This window comes from Hypomesus transpacificus, chromosome 9 (assembly GCF_021917145.1).
Source record: "Hypomesus transpacificus isolate Combined female chromosome 9, fHypTra1, whole genome shotgun sequence".
Taxonomy (NCBI): Eukaryota; Metazoa; Chordata; class Actinopteri; order Osmeriformes; family Osmeridae; genus Hypomesus; species Hypomesus transpacificus.
In genome coordinates, this window is record NC_061068.1 from 9,314,053 (window position 1) to 9,327,772 (window position 13,720).

Genomic DNA, 13,720 nt, shown 5'->3' on the forward strand with positions numbered 1-13,720 from the left:
TAGAGAGATTAAAAAGAAGGAGAGAGGAAAGAGGTATAGAAAATGTGACTCAAGCATGAGCCTGTGTGAGACAGAAAAAAAGTGAAAGTCAAGAGACAGTCTGCAGCAGTGTAAAGGTGCTGCTTCGTGTGACCATAAACTGTATTTTTGTGTGCATATGTGTGACTGAGTGGGATCAACATTACAAAACTGTACATCATCAATGTTTATTTAGCTATGTGTGTGTGTTGGTGTGTGTGTTGGTGTGTGCGTGTGTGCAACTGAGAGTGCAAGTGGGAGAGAAGATGAGTCAAAGAGGTGAGTAGATTATGCGTGTGTGTGTGTGCGCGTGTATCGGGGGTGGGTGCATTAGTGCGTGTCAGAGAGCAAAGAGAGCCGCAGTTATCTAGGAATCTGAGCCAAAGCACCCTCACTACCAGAGACAGAGAGAGGGAGGTAGAGTGTGAGAAGGTGACCAGAGGGACAGACAAGTTAAGAGGTTGAAGTTGTAGATACGAACACAGATAGAAAAAGTTAAAGAAACACGGACACGGAACTAGACTGAACAGAAACCTTCTTCATTATTTTGTATTAATCCTTTATGCTGATGAAGAGATTAATAAATAAATAGTCTACATAGATAAAGAAACAAACATACTGATATCAATCGAAGCAACGGACTCAAATCACTAACAAGAAACTGTCAAGAAGTCAGGAGTTACCAGGATTTGGGACCTTAAGCTGACAAAAAGCAACACATTTTGGGTGAAAACCTGCAAAACACGGATAGTGAAAGATCTTCAACAAGTGTGGATTTTGTGTGACTTCAACTCCTTTTTCAGATTTCCCATGATTCCACTTGGCTCTCTCAGCATGCTGCCATTGCTGTCTCTGTGCGTGGGAGCCGTATTGTCTCCTCCAGAAGCTCTCTCCACCTGCCCCCATCCCCCCTGCAGGGACAGCCTGGTGGCCGCTCCCCCCATACGGCCAGGGACAGGGGCCGGGATGTGTGAGGGGCGCTCGGGGGCGTCAGGCTGCAGGGTGGTGGCTGCGTCCCCATCCTCGTCAGACTCACCTCTGAGGGTGGAGCACAGACAGGAACTCCGACAGGTGCAGACCAAGGTGAGTGGCATCACGTCCAGGTCATGCCAAGGTCACATCCTGTTCTTTTGGCTGTAGAATATAGTCGAGAGATATTGTGGCCTTAAGGTATTGTAGAGGCAAAACAATGATAATTATGTGCTCCGTCATGAAGCGGAAGGCCAGGACAATGTCTGTCTGACTGAGTAGATATACTTTGGCTTCAACAAGCTATACTGGAACTCTGAGTTAGCTATGTTGTGGAGGGTAACGCTGAGGGGACAGACGTGCATAGGATGACGTCACTTAACAGACTGAAACAGTGTTGAGCATGCAGTATAGTGGCTCTCTGCACAGAGCCAGCAGGTTCCTACTCTGGGGAGTTGAGGCACTGACAAATCAGGCACCACCTGACAGACACTGTCCAGTGATGAGAATCAAAGCAAGAGTAAATTTAGACTTGGATGTAAAGCTGTCCAAATCATATGGCTGTGCTGAGCTCATGCAGTGACAGGTGTGCCTGCAGTGACTAAGGCTGATGTAAGTGTGAAAGAGCGATTGAGTCAACTCATCTTCTTTGTTTGCCCCTTGAGTGAGAGGCTATATGTGTGTAATGAGACCTCTGAATACTCGCCTGTGTATGTTTGTTTGAGCATGCATGCTTGTGTGTGATGCAACCAGCAACCTTTGAGGGTGTTTGTGTGATGTTCCTGCAGATGGGGGATGTGTCAGATCGCCTGGTTCAGCTGCAGAGCTGCATGCGTTCCCTCCAGGAACCAGGGGCCACCAGGGGCCAAGGGGCCCAGCCGGGAGGGGACACACTAGGGGCCATCCTGGCGTTGATGGCCTCTGTGCTGACAGAGTGTGACCTCCACTGTCACAGTCAGGCCCTCAGAGCAATGGCCAAACGACTTGGTGAGGAACACACCTACCCCCACACACGAACCCTAACCTTCACCCGTAACCCCAAACCACGATAAAGCGTGCTCTCTCTTTCTACCTTCACACATATACACACATGTACACTCACACACAGTCCTCCGGCATGGTATGGTCAACACACACACACATAGCTAGCAAACAGGCCTGCGCGGTCTCGGTCAGAGGTGAGTGCACAGGAATGTCAGACTGTGTGTGGTGAGTTGAGTAGACAGATCACTGGTATCTCATGACCATAACGCAGCCCAAGATCTCACCCATGCAATACAATACAAGTCCCTATGCATCTACCAAGACAGTCGGTAGATTGCTGCATATCCACAGTGTGATGTGACTCTGACCCCCAGCTCTCTGTTTGTGTGGACAGAAGGGGCAGCAGTGGGAAGAGAGGGGGAGAAGGATCTGCTGCTTCTGCTCAGGAGTATTACACAACACTCACCAACAGGTGAGAGCAGAGGGCACAACAGTAGTGTGTGTGCCTGTTTGTGTGTGTCTATGTGTTTGTGTATTAATAGGTGTACCAACATTCACAAGTAAGTGTGTGTGTGCGTTTGCAGTTGCCCCTTCAGCAAGGCAGTTTCCTCAGGACTGTGCTGAGATCTATCGCGTAGGGATCAAAGAGAATGGAATTTACACCATTCAGCCTGACCCGCAAAGACCTGCGCTGGAGGTACTTTATAAACACACACACAAACACATGTTAACATCACACGCATGAACAGTCACACACACACACACACACTTATGAATGTACAATCAACCATATTTCTGGCCAGGCTTCGTGTGACATGGAGACAGCAGGTGGGGGATGGACAGTGTTCCAGACTCGGAGAGACGGCTTGCTGGACTTCAACAGGACATGGCAGGAGTACCAGGAGGGCTTTGGATCTCCACAAGGGGAACACTGGCTGGGGAACGCAGCTCTGCATGGCCTCACCTCCTCTGGCCAGTACCAGCTCCGCATTCAGCTGGAGGACTGGCACCAGCAAAGGCGCCATGCCACCTACAACACCTTCCGAGTGGCCTCAGAGACACAAAGGTGATGGGGAGAGACTATCAGCACAGTGAACCCACACGCACAAAACACCACAGACATCATGTTATGCTCTTTCCTTCTCATTGCCTCGTAGGTATCGTCTGACAGCTCGGGAGTACTCCGGTGACGCTGGCAACTCACTTAGCTACAGCAAACGTTACAACCACGATGGGCGAGCATTCAGCACCAACGACCGTGACCATGACCGCTACACAGCTGGGAACTGTGCACAGTACTATGGTGCTGGTTGGTGGTTCGATGCCTGCCTGGCTGCCAATCTGAACGGACGCTACTATCGTGGGCGCTATAGCGGGCTGACCAACGGCATCTACTGGGGCACATGGTACATCCTGACGGACAGCCGCAGCGGTGAGCGCTACTCCTTTAAGAGTGTGGAGATGAAGACAAGGCCCCGGGACTTCTGAAGAAGCTTGCTTAGAGAGCAATTAAGACAGGAATGTAGAAAAGTGTAGGATAGGTTAAACCTAGTCTTTGACTAAAATATACTATAAATCAATAGAGGTTCTCCATTCAGATGGCTGTCCTATACTCGTATGAGTTTCTGTCTGGAGATCTGTCCACGAGGTATGTAAGATGTATTCCTGAAGACTTGTTTAGAGTTTGTCTGATGTCCTGTACTCCATCATGTACAATGTCACTGGTATAGTGAACAACACTTTTAAGATTGATACTCATGTTGGCTGTGGGCTTCACTAAAAAGGACAGTGTTTAAAATGAAGGCTGCTTTACAGAGGCTCTAAACGCCATGGCTCTGTCTGTATTCATGTCTTTGGTGTGTTTTAAAGTCTAACAAGGATCAGGAGATTATGTGATCCTGAAGAAAGCATCATGTATCCCAACACCTGCTTTATTTTACCCAAACTCAAACCATACTGTTGAGCACCTTTTTCTTTTGTGATGATTAAATAAATATTTCATGTTGTGCATATTTTCTGATATAAATAAAATAAAGAGATGTACATAAATGAAGTGTCCTGAGAAACATTTAAGAGTTTTTTTAAATACAAAACATGGTCCCATGATTTTACTGTTACAATCCCTTTTGCTGCATTCATTACACACAACATATCATAACCAACTGTTCAGGTTGCAACCTGGCATGGTTAGTATGGTTTGTGTCCAAACTGAAGATGTTAATGATTGGACACAGTAACTATGGTTCATGGGGGTGACCCAGGCAGGGAGGGGCACTGACAGTTGGTTGATACTCACAACCTCCAAGCTCTTTTCTGCTGGAGTCGCTAGCATGCTCAGGTTCTAATGCACAACAGTGAGTTAGCCAGCCATGAGCTTTGATGCTGTTCTGTCTTCAAGTATGTGATTAGAAAGCAAAGTAATCAAATTATTTATGGCTGAAATTATGGTTTCACATTAAATAGATTTTGTGGTCGATTATACACAAACACACAAACACATGCCCCCCCTGACACACACACATACAGTACAAACACATGCCCCCCCCCCGACACACGATGACCCCAGGCTGTCCTCTGTCGCTGGCGTCAGACGGGCGGCTCCCTCTCTGGCTGTGGTTCACAGAGCTTTTCTGGGAGTTTAGAGTGCGTGTGTGAGCGATGTGTGTGCGTGTGTATAACTTTGTAGGTGCGTGTGTTCTAGAGAGAGTGGTCAGGGAGATGGTGTGTAAACTGCAAGGCCAGTTTTAGCAGTGTTCACGACGAACTGCCAGTCGGCCCAACAAGCTCTGAGTGGCTAATAATAACCTATGTGTGGGGGGGGGCAGGGGGACGGGGGGCAGGGGGGCGCGGGGGGCAGGGGGCCGGGGTGACGGGGGACGGGGGGCAGGGGCATGGCGGGACTCTGATCTAGACAGACAGACAGACAGGAGGCAGACTCCCAACCAGCCACAGTATTTCACATACACCACCTATATACACACACACACTGAAGAGTACAATCACATTACCCGCAGCGAAGCAAATACGCACACATGCACACACATTCACACTCACGTACGCATAGAACATGAACACAATACAGGACTACAAAAATGGTTGAATAACCTATAAAGTTACACAAAGAACTCCACACAGTGTGCACACACAAGCGCGGCTTGCAGAAGAGCAGCCCACTCATACCTAAACGAAATGAGTAACACAGAGAAGAAGAGGCCTCTCCACCTCTCTGATGTCTGTCGGTGTCTCTCTCCCCGTGTTGGGAGGTTGAGGGTGTGCTTGGCTTGACAAAAACAAGCCTTTATTGGGGGCGCGGAGCATGCACGCTGACTTCTCCCCTGAAAGCCCAGTTTGGTCATACCGCCTTAATAATCATTGTCTCTTTCTTTCTAGCCCTCTCACATGCACATGCTCAACGCACACACTTTCTCCATCTCACTGCCACTCTATCTATTTGTCTCGCTCTCTCATTGCTACATCCCTCTCTCCTCCCCACTTCTCTCCTCCCAACCTCCACCCAAACCTTCAACCCCCAGCACATCCATGGCAGTAAATGAATAAAGCCTACACAAACTGACACACACAAACCTGATTATCCTTTAATTATGGAACTTTTCACTAATGTACGTTTTAGTGTGTGTTTGTGTGTGTGTGTGTGTGTGCGTGTGAGTGTGTAGTTTCAGTAAGGGTATTTGTTCTGGAAGATAATTAGTGAGATTAACTTTCTGCCCCCTTGTGGCTGAAGAGGCTAACAGCCAATTGGACACAACTATTACATAATACACCTCAGCATCTAGGCACTTGCTGGATTCTCAATATTTCATTGAGTCAATGCCAGTATTGTACATCCTAATCCTTCCTTTCATTCATGTATTCATCTAACTTACCTCTCTCCTTTCTTCCCCACTTGTCAGTCTTGTTTATTTTTGTCCATCTCATCACCCCCTTCTCTCCTTTTTCTCTCCATCAGTCTTTTTTGACAAGGGAGGAACCTTGCAAGGCCCTTGTGTCCAATTGGCCATGGCCCAGGGTTGTGTCACCACAGTATCCTGGCATGATGTCTGGAGTGGGGTGATAGTGCGGGTGCAGGAGGGTAAGACGAGCACAGGCTGTCCCAGGGCCGGAAGCCTTTGCCGGGCAGCGGTTAGCCAGCACATCCCTCTGACAACGACCACACACCCCTGGGGGAAGTGTTACCAATGTACCATGTTACCTAATATGTTTCAACATTCTAGCAGACTGAAGACACTCCCAAACATCAACTTGCCTCACCTCCATACAGGCTGTACACCTTCTACACACACACATACAGACACACACACAAACACAGACTTCAGACAAATACACAAACACACATGAATACAAAAACATACTGATGCACAATTTTATATGCCCCCACACACACAGAAATATTTGTCCCTACTAACAAACATTAGCGCACATCCACACCATATACACATAAAGACACTGGGTTTTTTAACCAGCCGTGGAGAATGCTCTTAGTACAAAGAACCAACACCACCCAGCAGGGGTCAGTGTTGCTCAGGGAATGGGTCTCAGAATGGCGGCAAGAGGAAGCTCTGGAGAAGTCATCTCTTTGAATTGTTGAGAGAAGTTCTTGTGGGAACAAACCTCCTCAAAAGTCTCTGCTCGTTCACATGTGAAGGCAAGCAGCTACGTGCAGAGGCAGGAGAAAGGTCTGGTCTACCGGACAATAGAAATTGTGCTCCATAGGAAAACAAACAGTCAGAGAGCATACAGAATTTTCACAAAAGGCACTGTGTATGAACACATTGTGATGGAGGGAGGATGTGATCAGTGCCCCTCTATGGGAAAGAGAAAACGTTCTCAAAACACAGAAATGTGATGTGTGGTGTGTGCACTGTATGAATGGGCTTCATTACTGGTCATATTGAAAAGAAACATTTCAGAAATGTTGTCCATTATGTAGAGCCTTTAGTTATCTAAGCTTTCAAGCCAGCAGGATGTGGGATTGTACAACCTGTAGTACTGCATTTTAACACTAGGGTCTCATTCTGTAACTGGGGTTAAGGGTTAGTTGAGAACCACTGAGTAGCTGACAGTGGAAAAGGGCAATGAGAGAGAAGTACATCTAAACCTGTCTTAACCTTCTGACAATAACATCACCTCCTTCATCAGGGAGTAGGGGGGGGGGGGGGCAGGTTGAGCTGAAACAAGAAGGCAGAAAGAATAAGGACAAAGATGAAAAGAGAGAACAAAGAGCACCGTTAGAGGAGATGCAGCTGTTTGTCTCACTTTCTCCTTGGATGTTTTGAATCTGAGGCTTTTCAGAATCTGTGTGGGGTGAAGTGAGGGAGGGAGGGGTCAGGATGAAGAGCAGAATGAGTAGGAGGTGAGGGGTGCAAGAGTCCGTTAGGGCCTCCCCACCCTAGACCACAGCACCTACAGAGGAGACGGGATGTGTCTGCTAATAACACCGGGCCCTGCGGCACACCAGAGCAAGGCAGCATTCCGTTTGAAACCGGAATTCACCAGAACAAGTGTATCCTGATGTGGTGAAGAGTAGGGGCGGGGCTGGTAGCTAGAGGAGGGGAAGGAGATCACAGGGGGCGCCATGTGGCTTGTGTCTCTTTCTTTCTGTCTTTTAGCATTTTTTCTATTCTATCTATTCCCAGAGCAAGTAGGTCATTGCAGGGAGGGAAAGGTAGAGGAAAGGGGTAGGGTGAAGGGGGGTTATTTTGTTGTCAAATTGTTTTGTAACATCAAATCCAATATCACCATAGTATATCAGTAACCAACAGTCAAAGACTGTGGTGCGATGTAATCTCTGCTTGACCAATCCCAGTATAGTGTGTATTTGTGTGTCTTGTATGTGTGTGTGTGTTTGCGTGTGTTTGTGTGTGTGCGTGTGTGTGTGTGTGTGTGTGTGTGTATAAGGAAAGTATATAAGTGAAGAATGACCCAAGTAAAATCTGTAACTGTGAACAGGAGGGAAGGGGATAAATCTGAGCTCTGGGCTTCTCTCCTTACCAACCATCCATGACAGGCTCATGTCAGCATCTGTCACCTGTACATACCATCAAGGGAGCAAAAGAAAACAATTAAAGAGGAAAGTAATGAAAATGTTGGGGCTACAGAATCTAATCATCAAATCAACAGGGTTTTAGTGTTGATGAACTACGGAGCCTGTTCAGGTGCACACACACAGGTACACACGCACACTTTGTGCAGTACCCTAAAGCAGCCTGGATAACAACTCGGGGTCAGATATAGAGGATGAACATGTTCCTTATATTTTATTCTAACCTGCTTTGTTCAGTTCCTTCTTCCCACATCATCTTTCAGATGAGATACTTCCCTTGCACAAGAATTCCCGCTGCCTCTACTCCTCCCTGTGCAGGCGCACTTGTGTGTGTGCATGTGTGTGTGTGCATGCGTGTATGTGTGTGTGGAGAGAGAGAAAGGGGAGGGGGGGAGAGTGTTGGATGGGGAATGACAGAGGTGAAGGATGTGGTTAAGCAGCACAACTGTGTCTTTTCTCGCTCTCTTGCACCTACAGGGATAGACTGGCTGTGGACAGAAAGAAACGTCAAGCACACACACAACACCCTCACACACTCACACAGATACTGACAGATTGACTGAGTGTCTCTCACCCAATCTCAGCTAATCAGGGACGCTCAGGATGAAGTGGATGATATGTTTGTGTGTGTGCGTGCGTGCGTGCGTGCGGGGGGGGGGGGGTAGTCTTTGTGTGGGATTTGCAGGAAAGAGCAACAAAAAAAGGGTGCTCATACTATTAAGAATCTTGAATGCAACTTTTTTCATAGTTCATCTCTATAACCAGATATACTGTACATACACTGTATAGCCAGCCGACAGAAACAAACATAAACACACAGAAGAATAATTATGTTTCCTTTCTGTCTGTGCTTGTGTGTGTGACTGAATGGAGGTGCAGGAAATTGTGGAATATCTACAAAGCCAGAACAGCAGCCAGTTTAACAAGGGAGGAGAAAAGTTAACACACACACTCACACTGCTGGGGTGGATGGGGCACTTCCCATTGGTGGCTGATTGTGGCCTGGCTTTTCCAGGGCAGGCAATTTCCTTCACTGAAACACTATTAGGAAATTAGAGCTGTCTGACTGACGGAGAGATATGGAGAGAAAAAGAATAACAAAGACATCACCGTTGAGATAGAAAAGACAGACGGACAGACGGACAGACGGACAGACAGACAGACAGACAGACAGACAGACAGACAGATGGATGTAAGAACCCGCTGTCTTGTTTCATTTTTTCATCCTCACTGACTTTAGTCTTCCATTTTACTTACTGCCCCATCTTCCTATTTAGTATTGCCATCCCTTTCTCCTCTCTTTCTTTCTTTCTTTCTTTCTTTCTTTCTTTCTTTCTTTCTTTCTTTCTTTCTTTCTTTCTTTCTTTCTTTCTTTCTTTCTTTCTTTTCTTTCCTTCTTTCGTCTCTGTGTCCCCTAACACAACACTGTCAGAGGACATCTCCCTCATCCAACCCTAAGAACACACTTCCTGTATGGACTCCACACATTTCCTGTGAAGTAGCTGGGCAGTGTACAACATTCCTGACTAATAGCGATTGACTGCATATGACTGCTCACATCCACACACGAACAAAAACACACACACAATCACACCCAAACATCTACACGCACTTTCATGCACACTTTGTAATGATAGAAACAACAAAGGGACATGAGCTAAGAATTTCATAACTCCCTTGACAGGAATGATCATGATTGACAAGTTGTCAGTGACAAGCTGCTGTAAACGCTCACTTCCTGTTTCTCTCTGGGCAGGAAGTGAACCTTTGACCTCTAATGAATAAGCACAGACACAGTTCAAGACACCTCAGTCCATTTCTGTTATGGGGAGGGGGGCAATTGTCAGAGGATATTTAAATGGTAAAGAATAATAAATGGAATCAAGATCATAAAAGCAAGACCTCCAGTAAAAAAATTAATGGTAATCTGAATTGTTTTGTCATGATTGCAAATGTCTTCGGAAAGATGTACAGAGATAAAACTAGGAAGACAGTCATAACTAGAAAGTTCAGTAAAGAGAGTTGAATGGGGTCAACTCCCTTGTGCATGACCTCTCGTAACCTTGTACAATAACAAACATGGGGGTTCATAACCTCCATCCCTATGGAGTATGGTCCATACTCATTCTCCTCTCACCCCCCCCCCCCTTCTCTGACGCCAGCAGGGTCACTGGAGAGTTTATTTTCTTCTCCTTTAACACACTGCATCACTCCATTCTTTCACACAGCAGTGTGGGACATTAATAGAGAGAGGGGAATGAAGAGAAAGACATAGAGTAAAGGAGAATTGGGAATCTAAATTCTCAGCTTGTTTTGTCAGTCTCACTTTTGTTTCTGTGCAGACTGTGAGGAGACAATGGACAGATGCGCTTCAGTTAGACCTACTCTAATAAAGGGTTGATGGGTCACGATCAAACTATTTTGGAACACGAAATACAATTACAGTAGAGAAATACATTTACATTTCCTTACTTAATTATATACAGCATACAGTCATTTATACACTAATTAACATGAAGTTAATAGTTTATTAGGTTTAGTGACCTACTGATTTTTTCCCCCCCGTCAATAAAGAACTTTCAATGCCTAAACCGTAAACCAGCGCTCTGTATGTCATTTCATCCACCAGGTGTCCCTGTCTGCATACTTATTGTCATCACCCCGCGGGCAGTCGCCTGGCGTGCAAACACTTTCAGCTAATAGACCATAATCATGTAAAGTGGAGTAATGCGTTATATCATGCCAGCATGCAGATAATATGACACCCCCTTCGCGTGGTGTTTGTATTTGTAAAATCATTGTTATACCCGTCGGATGTGAGAATGGGCTACTGCTTTAGGTCACAGCGATTAATTCTCTCAAATGAACCAAACAAAGGTCATTATAATTATATCAGAACGCAATAAATAACGAATGAGACAAAACTGCGCTCTATCACTAGGAGAGAGAAGGGATTGAAGAATGCTCCTGGTTGCATGACTTTGTGTTTGACCTTTTCCGGAAGGAGAGCTTAATCCTTGAATATAATAGACTCTGGCAAAGATATGGAAAATGGCAGAATTCTTATCAGTGTTACCAAGGAGACCATCAGTGTGCAGGGCTGGTAGAGCAGTCTCGTTATTAAGCGACGAGTTTGTGTATATTGGAAAAATACATTTTTTGCCATAACGTGTCACTCAGACACACTCACACGATAATAAGTGGATGCCTCTATTCCATTCCTGTCTGCCCGTGCGTCCACACAGGTCATTCAAGCGTTTGGCCTTCCTATTTTTGCTCTGATGTAGCCCAGCCTATAGCCTAGGCCTACAATAATTTCTAGAAAATAAATCGACTTCTCTGTGACTCTTTCATTTTAAGACACATATGCTATGGCTGTACACAAACGTGTATTCAGGACATTGGCCTAATATGTATCCCACGTAGCCTAAATGTCATGATGACCCTCCCCCCTCCCCCCTGGCCTATACGCTAAAGACTACGGATAGATGCACGAATACGCTTTGATGGTTTATACAATTCCCCAATCATGTTAAAGGTAACCTATTTTGGTGAGCCAGGACATGGTCACATTTTGGGGAAATGGGTCCAGTGTATTGACTGGGTCCTAGCCAACATTACATAAATCATTTTCCAACTCATCATAAAACCACTAATTACCCTGTTGTCAAATTAGAGGAGTGGACCTTTCCAACTGATTGCATGAGCTAAAGTCTATTCATTGTGCTGATCACAGGTAAGAAATTGAGTGAACTGGCTTTAAAAACTTAAAGATGAGCGAGCAGCCAATGTCTCCTGAGGATAAGGATTGGGATGGCTCTGTCCTATAGCCTAAAATTAGCATTTTTTCAGCTAAATCATTGCCCAATTTAAATCAAATAACAACATCTTTGACCTATTAGCCTATCTTTTTTCCAGTCTGTGTCATCGTTTTGACAACTTTGTTAAAAGGCAGACAGGCGGCTACCACAGACGAGCCAAAGGTCAACGTTGACTTTAGCCCATCTGAAATGATCCTCATGGAATTATTATTCAATTTCAGTCATCTACAGAAAGAACTAAGTGTCTTGGCTCTGGAACGGTTATCGAGTGAAATCCAACATAAAAGAAATAACTAGCCTATATCTGTGCAATAGCCTATACCACAACAGTGGAACGTGGATAACAGATGCACTAAGCAGATAAAATATTTCAAATGTAATAGAATACTGGTGAGCAGAATTTAGAGAGCTTACATTGGCTGTCCAAATGATATGAAACGAAAATATGAGCCTTGCACATGGGGAGCGTTATACTTGTAAATATTTCCAGGGTCCCCGCCACCCCCTATCTGTCTATCATTGGGAGAGATCTCCTCTGTTAAATGATGCATTCGATGCATTGAATGTATTTGTTGTGCGAGTTTGAAAAGGCGGCGATAATCTGGGAGAGAGAGATAAGAAATGCCATTTATTCCGCGGCACTTTGGAGCCTATTTCCCGGGCCGATCAGCCACATTCTCCCGACACCTCCAGCAGCTCGCTGATAACGATTAGGCTATTTATTATCTTCACAAAGAACAAAGATTAGCTACCACCGATGAAAAATTACCCCGGGATGGTTTATAATCAGAAGGAGGAGGACCCGGGGATCCAACCAGCATATTCAACAAAACACACGCGCATTCGCGCTCGCGCAGCACACAAACAGAAAGACAGTCACGCACACACTAACACAAGCTATAGGCTATAACCAAGGGTTGAATATAGGATATCAGATTTGTTCAGATTCTTCTGAACAACGTCCAGTTTACTAATCACAGAGTGGAACTTAATTCTGATGGGGTCGTATTTATAGTAATAGACTACTGGTTCTAGTATACTATATGAATACCCTGTAGCCTAGTAGGCCTAATAAGCGACAAATGTTCAATTAAAAAGCCTACCCAAATACACTAAAACATACAATATGTTGATGGCCATTTATGATTAAAATAAGTTTAGAAGCATAATAGTAGCCTATTCATAATAATATTTTAAAAGTATGTAACTTAGGTTATAGTTCCATAATTAGCCTACATTAATCGTAGGCCCATATATAGTCTAATTGTTATTGACATGATAATTAGGCTACTGTATTTTTATAACGAGGAAGATCGTTATTATTGTTTAGAATGTTTTGACTAAATATGGTTCCTGTAAAATCAAGAGCATTGTTCAAATTGTAAATTAAATCTTTTGCATACTTTTTTTTTGTTGCTCTCTTTGTTTAAGTGAAAGGAATTAATGCTGTTAAGATGGCAAAGGGCAACAGTGTATTCGTGAGCCTGTGCGGAGTACAGAGCACGTGGAGAGCAAAAGGGTGGGTGTGTGGCAAGATTAATTTAAAAAAGTAAGATGGAATTGTGGATGTTGGCCACTGATAAGGTTTTATCGCGTGCGCATCAAGAGTGCTCCAGTGCTCCTCGCCACACCCGATCACAAGGACTCGAGCTAAACACCCATCGCACGGGCCATTGACATATTGGTCACATTATCATGCTGATGAGATTTAATATTTGCACACTTACACATGCTTGGGCTAGGCATGGTGTATTTCTGAACAATGTTACTTGCTAATTTTATTGGTTACTATACGTTTTCTTCCCTGTCCTGTTTTTAAGAGGATTGAGTCATGATGGGAGAGGCTGATAAGACCTAGCCTAATCAA

The 13,720-nt window shown here is 45.0% G+C and overlaps 1 protein-coding gene across 2 annotated transcripts; it reads left to right on the forward strand.

Annotated features, from left to right (window-relative positions):
• The first annotated feature begins 318 nt into the window (after nt 1–318).
• Nucleotides 319–3,973, forward strand: si:ch211-157b11.8 (fibrinogen-like protein 1). Of its 2 annotated transcripts, XM_047024935.1 has the most exons (7): nt 319–744; nt 822–1,101; nt 1,776–1,974; nt 2,366–2,443; nt 2,556–2,668; nt 2,775–3,037; nt 3,129–3,973. In XM_047024935.1, the coding sequence occupies exons 2-7, from the start codon at nt 829–831 to the stop codon at nt 3,457–3,459; spliced, it is 1,257 nt and encodes a 418-aa protein (XP_046880891.1). In that variant the 5' UTR covers nt 319–744; nt 822–828; the 3' UTR covers nt 3,460–3,973. The 2 variants fall into 2 exon arrangements, with proteins under 2 accessions (XP_046880891.1, XP_046880890.1); XM_047024934.1 differs by having other exon boundaries at nt 319–1,101.
• The last annotated feature ends 9,747 nt before the right edge of the window (nt 3,974–13,720 follow it).